Source organism: Salvelinus fontinalis, chromosome 2 (assembly GCF_029448725.1).
Source record: "Salvelinus fontinalis isolate EN_2023a chromosome 2, ASM2944872v1, whole genome shotgun sequence".
NCBI classification, from domain to species: domain Eukaryota; kingdom Metazoa; phylum Chordata; class Actinopteri; order Salmoniformes; family Salmonidae; genus Salvelinus; species Salvelinus fontinalis.
Genome location: NC_074666.1, coordinates 36,464,196 through 36,477,203, shown reverse-complemented (window position 1 = coordinate 36,477,203; position 13,008 = coordinate 36,464,196). Strand labels below are relative to the sequence as shown.

At 39.5% G+C, this 13,008-nt stretch overlaps 1 protein-coding gene across 4 annotated transcripts in view; it reads left to right on the top strand.

Moving 5' to 3' along the window:
* The window catches only part of ncor1 (nuclear receptor corepressor 1), a 122,530-nt gene that overhangs the window by 1,696 nt on the left and 107,826 nt on the right, over positions 1-13,008 (top strand). For all 4 annotated transcript variants that reach the window (XM_055873432.1, XM_055873425.1, XM_055873439.1 and 1 more), the window contains exon 2: positions 9,044-9,235. In XM_055873432.1, the coding sequence (XP_055729407.1) occupies positions 9,125-9,235 (111 nt within the window). In that variant the 5' untranslated portion in view covers positions 9,044-9,124. The remainder of the gene's footprint in view (positions 1-9,043; positions 9,236-13,008) is intronic.

Here is a 13,008-nt window from a genome sequence, read left to right as displayed (position 1 = left end):
GGAAGCAGCATGACTTTAATCCTGACAACAAAATGTGCCTTGTCATTCTTGTCTTCGCCATGTCTGTCTGGATGACACCTGTGTAACAGATGTTTTTGACAAATCCTAGATTTCAGAGGACAGGGTGTGCATCAGATTAACATTCAGGCTTTCCCTCTCAAACTGAATCTGTACAGTCTGCTATCTGCATTAGTGTTACTCTGAAAAGGAAGATGGGGACCTAAGCAGTTTTTCTAAATTACAGTACCGTTCAAAAGTTTGGGCTTACTTAGAAATGTCCTTGTTTTTAAATCAAAAGCACTTTTTTGTCCATTTTTAAAATAATATAAAATTGATCAGAAATACAGTGTAGACATTGTTAATGTTTAAATGACTATTGTAGCTGGGAATGAGATTTTGTTGTTGCTTTGCTTTGCTTTTGTTTTGTTAAATGGAATATCTACAGAGGCCCATTATCAGCAACCATCACTCCTGTGTTCCAATGGCACGTTGTGTTAGCTAATCCAAGTTTATCATTTTAAAAGGCTAATTGATCATTAGAAAACCCCTTCGCAATTATGTTAGTACAGCTGAAAACCGTTGTTCTGATTTAAAGAAGCAATAAAACTGGCCTTCTTTAGACAAATTGAGTATCTGGAGCATCAGGATTTGTGGGTTCGATAACAGGCACAAAATGTCCAGAAACAAAGAACTTTCTTCTGAAACTCATCAGTCTATTCTTGTTCTGAGAAATGAAGGCTATTCCAGAAACTAAAGCTCTCATACAACGCTGTGTACTACTCCCTTCACAGAACAGCGCAAACTGCCTCTAACCAGAATAGAAAGAGGAGTGGGAGGCCCCGGTGCACAACTGAGCAAGAGGACAAGTACATTGGAGTGTATAGTTTGAGAAACAGACACCTCGCAATTCCTCAACTGGCAGCTTCATTAAATAGTACCCGCAAAACACCAGTCTCAACAGTAAAGGGGCGACTCCAGGATGCTGGCCTGTCCAGGGTCTGTGTTCTTTTGCCCATTAACAATGTCTACACTGTATTTCAGATCAATTTGATGTTATTTTAATGTACGAGAACATTAGCTTTTCTTTTAAAACCAAGGACATTTCTAACTGACCCCAAACTTTTGAACGGTAGTGTACATTAAAGCATTACAATTCAAAATGTTTTGTTTGTAGTGTGCTCTTTTTATTGGACGAGGAGGTTTGCCTTCCACAATGAGGTTTGCTCCAGAGAGCCCCTCTGTTAATACTTACGTTGGGCTCGACCCTTGCAGCAGTCTCCTACAACACTGCTACCCTCCCGTCCAGACAGAAATAGGCCATTGATGGATGCTTGTCTATGCCAGTGATATTCAACCTGTGGTCCACGGGGGTACTGCAGGTGGTCAGCGACATTTTTGTTCACATTTTCTTTCTTCTCACAATAATGTAAGTTGGCAGTTTTACGGGTATTGTAATACATTTGACGTAAGTGCATATTGTTTATAATAATAAGCCTTTAAAGGCCCACCTCAGAAGTTGCCACACCTATTTCAGGTAATTCCTGTCCTAAAGTGGAAATTCTTGTTTAGGTTACAAATCGAAGATTGATGCAGGCTGCGAATACCTATTCAGAAATTGGGTGTGGGAACGTTGTGATTTCCACATGCAGCAGAGAAACACACCGGGCACTGACTGCCAGCTGCCAGTGTGACTAGCTAACATGCTAACCTTAGCGAGCTATTGAAAGTGCTGACCCCAATTTAATCGATTGCTTGGCCGACAGGCTATTGGTTGACCAAATTTTTTCTTTTTTGTGGAGCAGTAGCAAATATATATTTAATGGCACACAAGACACATCTTATTCGCGCCTATCTCAGTGAACTAATCCATTGTAGATGCCGCGAGGATGGCACAGTCCAAGAAGAAAAGGGAGTGTGGTTAAAATGCACAATGCACTTCTCTCAACAGAATGCACTCTCTTCTGGCAATTTGTGCACATTTATTGTTTCATAACATCGTTGTGTGAATTGTTTGCGTTTGATTGTTAGTCTATCAATTCCCCATTTAAATATACAGTTTAAGTCGGAAGTTTACATGCACCTTAGCCAAATATATTTACATATTTTTTTTATTTTTTATTTTTTTACAATTCCTGACATTTAATCCTAGTAAAAATGTCCTCTTTTAGGTCAGTTAGGATCACCATTTTATTTTAAGAATGTGAACTGTCAGAATAATAGTACAGATTTCTTTCTTTCATCACATTCCCAGTGGGTCAGAAGTTTACATACACTCAATTAGTATATGGTAGCATTGCCTTTAAATTGTTTAACTTGGGTCAAACGTTTCGGGTAGCCTTCCACAAGCTTCCCACAATAAGTTGGGTGAATTTTGGCCAATTGAGCTGGTGTAACTGAGTCAGGTTTGCAGGCCTCCTTTCTCGCACATGCTTTTTCAGTTCTGCCCACACACATTTTCTATAGGATTGTGGTCAGGGCTTTGTGATGGCCACTCCAATACCTTGACTTTGTTGACCTTAAGACAACTTTAGAAGTATTCTTGGGGTCATTGTCCATTTGGAAGACCCATTTGTGACCAAGCTATAACTTCCTGACTGATGTCTTGAGATGTTGCTTCAATATATCCACATAATTCTCCTGCCTCATGATGCCATCTATTTTGTTAAGTGCACCAGTCGGTGCACGGTTGGGATGGTGTTCTTCGGCTTGCAAGCCTCCTCCTTTTTCCTCCAAACATAACGATGGTCATTAGGGCCAAACAGTTCTATTTTTGTTTCATCAGACCAGAGGACATTTCTCCAAAAAGTACGATCTTTGTCCCCATGTGCAGTTGCAAACCGTAGTCTGGCGTTCTTTATGTCGGTTTTGGAGCAGTGGCTTCTTCCTTGCTGAGTGGCCTTTCAGGTTATGTCGATATAGGACTCGTTTTACTGTAGATATAGATACTTTTGTACCAGTTTCCTCCAACATCTTCACAAGGTCCTTTGCTGCTGTTCTGGGATTAATTTTCACTTTTAGCACCAAAGTACGTTCATCTCTAGGAGACAGAAGGCTTCTCCTTCCTGACCGGTATGACGGCTGCGTGGTCCCATGGTGTTTATTGTTACGTACTATTGTTTGTACAGATGAACGTGGTACCTTCAGGCGTTTGGAAATTGCTCCCAAGGATGAACCAGACTCGTGGAGATCTATAAAAAAAATTCTCTTAGGTCTTGGCTGATTTCTTTTGATTTTCCCATGATGTCAAGCAAAGAGGCACTGAGTTTGAAGGTAGGCCTTGAAATACATCCACAGGTCCACCTCCAATTGACTCATGATGTCAATTAGCCTATCAGAAGCTTCTAAAGCCATGACATAATTTTCTGGAATTTTCCAAGCTGTTTAAAGGAACAATCAACTTTAGTGTATGTAAACTTCTGACCCCACTGAAATTGTGATACGTTGAATTATAAGTGAAATAATCTGTCTAAACAATTGTTGTCAAAATGACTTGTGTCATGAACAAAGTAGATGTCCTAACCGACTTGCCAAACTATAGTTCGTTAACAAGAAATTTGTGGTGATTTAAAAAATAGTTTTAATGATTCCAACCTAAGTGTATGTAGACTTCAACTGTAGTACATTTGCTGTTAATTCCTATAATTTTTAATTTACAATGTTTGTTAGGTTACGGTAATTTCTGTTAATGCATTCAATATATTATTTATTATTATTAGTCTTTTACCATTTTCATTGTCGGACTGGACACATTACTTGCAGAGTCCACAACCTATGCTTCACTTGTGTGAAACAAGTTTTGGTTTATTTCATTGTCTTTTTGTTTGGAGTGCTCCTGTCAATGTTGACTACACCTGATTTACGCATAGAAGTAGGCCTATAGGCTACCTGGCCTGCGCGCAAATGTAGGCTTATAAATGTGCACATTTGGGGATCTGATTGGCTTAACGCACCACCACTAATGAGCTGTGGAGCTTCTGAAAGTCATGTTTTCTTCTCCTCAAACAGCAAGCAAACTAAGTCTGTTTTTACATCCATTGAGAATGACAATAGTTCCTTAATGTATTTGAAAAATCATTCCAGCTCTTCCCATTTAGATAACCAATCAGTGTGAAAGGGAAAAACGTTATGCTTTGATCCAGTGGAAAAGTCAGAAAATAGGCCTACCTGTACTCGTTATCCCTTGCGCAAATAGCCTACAGCTGTGTCTGTTCTGAGCTCACTGGTGCAGGAAACTGATGGCCCAGAATATTTTATAAAATGTTGCAAGTTTATTAGCACCAGCTTCAGGCTGGACCCAAGTTAATATTTGTTTCAAGTTTGTTGCAGACAGGCCATGCATAGCCAATGTGATTTATAGGATATCTATTTTTATCAGGATATTTTCTACCTGCAGGCTGCAATGTTTAGATTTGTTGGCTTTATGCAGGTAATTTTTACATAGTTGGCAATAGAAGTTACTTTTTAGGTTGGTAGAATGTTGATTAACAACATGACAATGATCTTTGCGCCACAAAGACGTTATAAATGAAATGAAAATGTGCATATGAAAACTATAGAAATGGTAAGATAAATTGGCATTCCACATGAAAGTTTGCAGCCGACTTTTGTAGCCTATTACCGGCAACTTCAGGAGAGTAACGGCAAAATCTGCAGGAGGAGAATGGGTGGGTCAGGTTAAGTTTTTTTTTAATTTTCTTCTGGTTATCTTGATCTCTGGATCCCTCTTGAGTCATTTGTTTCTTATTTCATCAATCAAAGTGCTTAAAGCATCAGACAAGCTCAATGCATATACAGTAATCCCTCGTTTATCGCGGGGGTTACGTTCCGAAAATGACCCGCGATAAGTGAAATCCGCGAAATAGAAAACTTTTTTTTTTTTTTTTTTTACAATTAGCAACTATTACATGTATACAAATACAGTGACTCACGTGTAGGCCGTTTCACTGCTCTTCAGACTGGGCCGCTGCATCCTGACTGCGCTCTGCAGTGTTCTCTTCTTCTGAAGCCCGCGGTGCAGGTGTGTTTGTTCGGGAGAAGAACATAGTGATAGGCAGCTGTTGTCGCTCTTTTTTCTTCTTTGCAAAAAGATCCTTGTACACCGACATGCCACCATCGATTACGTTGGAGAACTGTAATGAACGGCTCATCAAAGGGTCCCATTCCTCAGCTTTTTAGCGAATCAGAATGCAGAGCACAATGCACCAAAAAAAAAAAAAAAATGCATTATGAAAATCCGCGAAATAGCGAATCCGCGATAAGTGAACCGCGAAGTGGCGAGGGATCACTGTAGACACAAAAGGTGTGTCTGTATATGAAAAAATACACATTTAAACATTGACCAGACTACTTTAGGTCAACCCAATTTTTTGGTGTTGTCGGGGACAGCTCTATAAAGTTATGTGAGCGCCATTTCAGTTCGGACAAGCATACTGTAAGTCAAGTTAAAATAATTATTTCAGAAAGACTAGCAGCCTACCTGTCAAGGGATGGGTCTACATTTTTACATTTACATTTAAGTCATTTAGCAGACGCTCTTATCCAGAGCGACTTACAAATTGGAAAGTTCATACATATTCATCCTGGTCCCCCCATGGGAATTGAACCCTGGTCCCCCGTGGGAATTGAACCCACAACCCTGGCGTTGCAAGCGCCATGCTCTACCAACTGAGCCACACGGGTCTCAGCTAAACCATGCCTATTGTCCAATTGAATGCATTCAACGGAAATGTGTCTTCCGCATTTAACCCAACTCCTCTGAATCAGAGAGGTGCGGGGGCTACCTTAATCGACATCTAAAATGAAATCGTATCACGCAATTCTACCGTTTATTTTTAGACTAGCACAAAAATAAGTTAAACTTGACAAATTATCCAATGGACGATGAAATTTTGCTCGTAAAAAAGTCGAGGTACAAAAACATAAGTTTGCACCACTTTTAATTTTCACCATGGCTATGCCAGCCATTGAGCCAGAGACAGAAGAAAGTCAATGAACTAAGTAGACCAGACCCAGCTGCTATTGCATTAGTGTCTATGGGAGAGCCACCCCGTTAAGTAGACCGGAACCAACAATTTTTTTCAATGGGAAATGTTCTGAGTGAACTATCGTAATTTATCCACCATCTTTGCTGTATCCAAAGATGATCTGTTATTTTGCTCAGCACAGTCACAACTTGCAAACTTTGCAGGTGTTTATGAATAATAAACAATGCCATGCTGGTGGGTGGTACGGTACCATTTTAATAAAACCCAGCCCTGAAACAAAAAAACATAGGCAAAAAATAATTTACATGCCATTGCATAGGAAAAGACAACTCATTGGCACAAATTTGCATGTGGTGGGCAGTTTTGTTATTTCATGCCCAAATATATCATACTTTTACTAAAATGACTTATTGATATGAATGAGGGAAGTGGAAGAGACTCATTCAATATTTTTATGTTGGTTGTGATGTTGCATTGGGTAACATCTGGCCATCGTCTTTCTGCTTGAAAAAGTGGATTTCTGTTGGCGTTTTAATCTGTAACATTCCCTGATAAAATTTACTCTCAATTTGAATGTCAAGATATTTTATGTTAAAAAAATCTGTGACTCTGCAAATGGTGGTCTTCACGCTCTTGACAATGATTTGGTGGTCCTCGGAACCGCTGATCTATGTTGCATACTGGCAGACAGTATAAAGAGTCAGGTCCAAAATAATTTGCACCCTTGATAAAGATGAGCAAAATAGACTTTATTTTATACTGAGCTATATTGTATGCTAATTTTAAAATATGTATTTTATATTAGGCTAATACAATTTCTCAGAGGAATAGATTTAGTTTAACACAGTTTTTTTTTGTCTCAAAGATGGGGGTCAAAATGATTGGCATCCCTGTTTTCAAGTCCTCACCTTGCGAGGATAGCGGCACTGAGCCTTTTTTCTTAAATGTTTTATGAGATTGTAGAACACATTGGGAGGGTCTTAGACCATCCATCCATACAGAATCTATCCAGATCCTTGATATCAATGTAGAAAATGGTAAAAATAAATAAACACTATAATGAGTAGGTGTGTCCAAACCTTTTGACTGGTACTCTACATCGGTCCTTTATCTATTCTACATACTTTATGGTTTTAGTTGTTTTAAGTTTACACTGACAATGTTTTATAACAGAAAATACCTTATTCATATAAGTTGAGACCCTTAGCTATGGGACTCGAAATTGAGCTCCGGTGCATCCTGTTTCCATTGTTCATCTTTGAGATGTTTCTACAACTTGGAGTCCACATGTGATAAATTCAATTGATTGGACATGATTTGGAAAGGCACACACCTTTCTATGTTAAGGTCCCACATCATGGCAAAAACCATGCCATGATGCTAAAGGAATTGTCCGTAGAGCACCGAGACAGGATTGTGTCGAGGCACAGATCTGGGGAAGGGTACCAACAAATGTCTGCAGCATTTAAGGTCCCCAAGAACACAGTGGCCTCTATCATTCATAAATGGAAGAAGTTTGGAACCACCAAGTCTCTTCCTAGAGCTGGCCACCCGGCCAAACTGAGCAATCGGAGAAGGGCCTTAGTCAGGGCCATGACCAAGAACCCGATGGTCCAAGCAACGATTACAGCCTAGAGTCTTCTTGGGTATGACAACACAAGCTCGGCACACCTGTATTTGGGGTTTCTCCCATTCTTCTCTGCAGATCCTCTCAAGCTATGTCAGCTTGGATGGGGAGCGTTGCTGCACAGCTATTTTCAGGTCTCTCAAGAAATGTTCGATCAGGTTTAAGTCCAGGCTCTGGCTGGGCCACTCAAGGACATTCAGAGACATGTCCCGAAGCCAATCCTGTGTGGTCTTGGCTGTGTGCTTAGGGTCGTTGTCCTGTTGGAAGGTGAACTGTCGCCCCAGTGAGGTCCCGAGAGCCCTGGAGCAGGTTTTCGTCAATGATCCCTGTTCCTTGCTCCAATCATCTTTGCCTCGATCCTGACTGGTCTCCCAGTCCTTGCCACTGAAAAACATCCCCACGGCATGATTCTGCCACCACCATGCTTCACCGTAGGGAAAGTGCAAGGTTTCCTCCAGAGGTGATGCTTGGAATTCAGGCCAAAGAGTTCAATCTTGGTTTCATCAGAACAGAGAATCTTGTTTCTCATGGTCAGAGAGTCTTTAGGTGCCTTTTGGCAAACTCCAAGAGGGCTGTTATGTGCCTTTTACTGAGGGGCTTCCATCTGGCCACTACCATAAAAGGCCTCTGTCAGAGTGACCATCGTGTTCTTGGTTACGTCCCTGACCAAGGCCCTTCTCCCCCGACTGCTCAGTTTGGCCGGGCGGCCAATGTCTTGGTGGTTCCAAACTTCTTCCATTTAAGAATGATGGAAGCCACTGTGTTCTTGTGTACATTCAATGCTACATAACTGTTTTGGTACCCTTCCCCAGATCTTTGCCTCGGCACAATCCTGTCTCGGAGCTCTACGGACAATTCCTTCAACCTCATGGCTTGGTTTTTGATCTAACATCTACTGTCAACTGTGGAACCTTATATAGGAAGGTGTGTGCCTTTCCAAATCATGTCCAATTAAACTTGCAAAAGGTGGACTCCAAGGTGTAGAAATATCTCAAGGATAATCAATGAAATAGGATGCACCTGAGCTCAATTTTGAGTCTCATAGCAAAGGGTCTGAATACCTATGTAGACAAGGAATTTCTGTTTTTTATTTTTATAAAATGTTTATATATTATTTTGGGGGGGGGGAGTGGCTTCAACGATTTAGCAGAGGGAAACTGAGTCTGACTGAGGAGACTAATATTGGTCAATGATAATACTTCACCTAATCCATTACCAATCTACTGACTGACACTGACAAAACTACTAATATAGTGCACAATAATCCATCCTCCCCCATTTGGAGTTGAGATGTAGCTCAGCTTACCCTTAAGACAGAAATACTGCAGCTGCCACAATGCATCAAAAGCACTGACTCACCTGGGGTGTCCTTCCTTTCCTTGTGTGAGAAAGATGGACACAGATATGAAATCATCCATCTGTCCTTCCTCAGGTGGTTTGGGTCTCCAGCCATGCTCAACCTGAGCCCCTGATCATTGCAGCAAAAGCCTGCCCGGCTCAACCCTGAGCCAGGATGTCCAGTAGCTCGGGCTACCCCCCTACCCAGGGGAGCTTCAGCAGCGAGCAGAGCCGCTACCCACCACACTCTGTCCAGTACACCTTCAGCACCACACGTCACCAACAGGTAAGAAATTGTGTATGAAGTAACATAACTCTCTCGCACTGCATCTCTTGCTATGTTTTTCTTAACGCCTACTACCAGCAAGAATTACTTTCTCTCTCTTCATGCAAATGATTAACTATTACAAGGTTCCCCAACTGGCGGCCCGTGGGCTGAATTTGACACGCGGGCAATTTTTATTTGGCCCCCCAAGTTTTTTCAAATTTTTATTTTATTTATATTTATTTGGCCCCCCAAGTTTTTTCAAAATGTTATTCATATATAACATATAAATATATATATATTTATATTTATTTATATATATATATAAATATATATATATAAATATATATATATATATATATATATATATATATATATATATATATATATATATATATATATATAAATATATATATATAAATATATATAAATATATATATATAAATATATATAAATATATATATTTATATGTTATTCATATATATATATATATATATATATATATATATATATATATATATATGAATAACATTTTGAAAACTTGGGGGGCCAAATAAATATATATAAAAAAAAAAATAGATAAATAAATAGATAAAAAATAAATATATATATGAACAAGTATTTGATACACTGCCGATTTTGCAGGTCTTCCTATTATGATGGTTGGGCGGTAATCAGACTTTCATGTTGTTTCTGTACATCCTGGGGTATACGTAGTACTGTAAGTGCGCACAAGGGGCGCTATAGAAGATTATTATTATTATTATTTAGGCAACTGGGATGTTGATCCAGGAGGGGTTTGAATATCTGTAGTCGCAAGCGCGTACTGATGGACGCATGGGTAGATAGTAGCTAGGTTGGGATACACTGGGCCTGGGTGGGTAAGAATGGGAGGGTGGGACAAGCTTGGTTTTGGGGAGTGGGAGGTGGAGTGGTGGTAGGCTGGGGTGGGGCGGATTTGGTTTGGGAGAGAGATGGAAGCATTTAATTCTACTATAATATACACTAATGTTCAAAAGTTTGGGGTCACTTAGAAATGTCCTTGTTTTTGAAAGAAAAGCATTTTTTTGTCCATTTAATATAACACCAAATTGATCAGAAATACAGTGTTAATGTTCTAAATAACTATTGGAGCTGGAAATGGCTCATTTAATTTTTTACAATTATTTATTTAATTTTATTATGGAATATATACATATGCGTACAGAGGCCCATTATCAGCAACCATCACTCCTGTGTTCCAGTAGCACGTTGTGTTAACTAATCCAAGTTTATCATTTTAAAAGCCTAATTGATCATTAGAAAACTTGGATTAGCTAACACAACGTGCCATTGGAACACAGGAGTAATGGTTGCTGATAATGGGCCTCTGTACGCCTATGTAGATATTCCATAAAAAATAAGCTGTTTCCATCTACAATAGTCATTTTGAACATTAACAATGTCTACACTCTATTTCTGATCAATTTGATGTTATTTAAATGTACAAAATTTTTGCTTTTCTTTCAAAAACAAGGACATTTCTAAGTGCACCCAAACTTTTGAACAATAGTATAGATGTATTTTTATTATTTTAATGACTTGTAAGCCTGTGGTAAAATGAACGAGTTCTGGACAGATTATGAAAGTGTTTGCCATTTACATCTGAGATTTAATGGTGGTTATTGGTGAGAATGGAAAGGGGCTATATCCGGGGTTTTGGGATGTGGTGACTAGGAGGGCATCAGACACTTCTCTGAGGTGTGCGTCAGGCCTCCACTCAGCCTTTTCTGTCTCTCGGAGGACCCACTTTTCCCAAGTAGACCCCTACCAGCTTTATACTTTAACTTACAAGGTAATACAAACCAACCACAGTACTTAAGTGGCAGTCTTTCTTCAAAAGTAAGTACAATATATGTATGTATCAACATTTTTTTGTGGTTAAATTAGGAGAGGAGTCGGAGCTAAAAAGCCCTAAGAAGGCATAGCGCCTCAAGTACAAAGACTTACTTTGCTTAGTTTTTTTGGGGTTAAATGTCTGCTCAGCCCACATGCTCTATATACAGTGGCAAGAAAAAGCATGTGAACCCTTTGGAAATACCTGGATTTCTGCATAAATTGGTCATAAAATTTGATCTGATCTTCATCTAGGTCACAACAATAGACAAACAGTCTGCTTAAACTAATAGCACACAAACAATATGTTTTCATGTCTTTATTGAACACACCTTGTAAACATTTGCGGATCAGACCTGCACAACGGTTAGAAGGAATTTTGGACCATTCCTCTTTACAAAACTGCTTCATTTCAGCAATATTCTTGGGATGTCTGGTGTGAATTGCTCTCTTGAGGTCATGCCACAGCATCTCAATCGGGTTGAGGTCAGGACTCTGACTGGGCCACTCCAGAAGGTGTATTTTCTTCTGTTGAAGCCATTCTGTTGTTGATTTACTTTTGTGTTTTGGGTCGTTGTCCTGTTGCATCACCCAACTTCAGTTGAGCTTCAATTGGCGGACAGATAGCCTAACATTCTTCTGCAAAATGTATTGATAAACTTGGGAATTAATTTTTCTGTCCAGGCCCTGAGGCAGCAAAGCAGCCCCAAACCATGATGCTCCCTCCACTATAGTTACGGTTGGGATGAGGTTTTGATGTCTGTGTGCTGTGCCCTTTTTCCTCCACACATAGTGTTGTGTATTCCTTCCAAACAACTCAACTGTAGTTTAATCTGTCCACAGGATATTTTGGAACATCCAGGTGCAGTTTTGCAAACTTCAAACGTGCAGCAATGTTTTTTTTTTTGGACAGCAGTGGTGTCCAAAAAAAATAACATTGCTGTGGTGTCCTCCCATGAACACCATTCTTGTTTAGTGTTTTACGTTTCGTAGACTCGTCAACAGAGATGTTAGCGTGTTCCAGCGATTTCTGTAAGTCTTTAGCTGACACTATAGGATTCGTCTTAAACCTCATTTAGCATTCTGCGCTGTGCTCTTGCAGTCATCTTTGCAGGATGGCCACTTCTAGGGAAAGTAGCAAAAGTTCTGAACTTTCTACATTTTATAGACAATTTGTCTTACCGTGGACTGATGAACATCAAGGCTTTTAGAGATCCTTTTGTGACCCTTTCCAGCTTTATGCAATTCAACAATTCTTAATCTTAGGTATTCTGGGATCTCTTTTGTTCGAGGCATGGTTCACACCAGGCAATGCTTCTTGTAAATGGCAAACTCAAATTTGTGAGTTTTTTTCTTCTTTTTTTCGGGCAAGGCAGCTCTAACCAACATCTCCAGTCTTGTCTCATTGATTGGACTCTAGGTTAGCTGACTCCTGACTCCAATTAGCTTTTGGAGAAGTCATTAGCCTAGGGGTTCACATACTTTTTCCAACGTACACTGTGACTGTTTAAATTATGTATTCAATATAGACAAGAAAAATACAATAATTTCGGTTATTAGTTTAAGCACACTATGTTTGTCTATTGTTGCGACCTAGATGAAGATCAGATAAAATTTGATTACCAATTTATGCAGAAATCCAGGTAATTCCAAATGGTTCACATACTTTTTCTTGACACTGTATGTAATGTATACAATAACTATGTATTTATATGATGATCCTCCAATTCTATGGAATGTCCATCGCTCTCATATGTCATGTCTGCTGAAATCTTTTACTTGGTTCTTCAATGATAGATATCAGATATCGTTAAGTTTGATTCTATACAGGTAAAGACCAACAAAATCCAACTTATAACATGGAACGTCCTTCGGCTCCATGAGGGGGGGGGGACATATGGTTCTCGAAAACCTAAAGA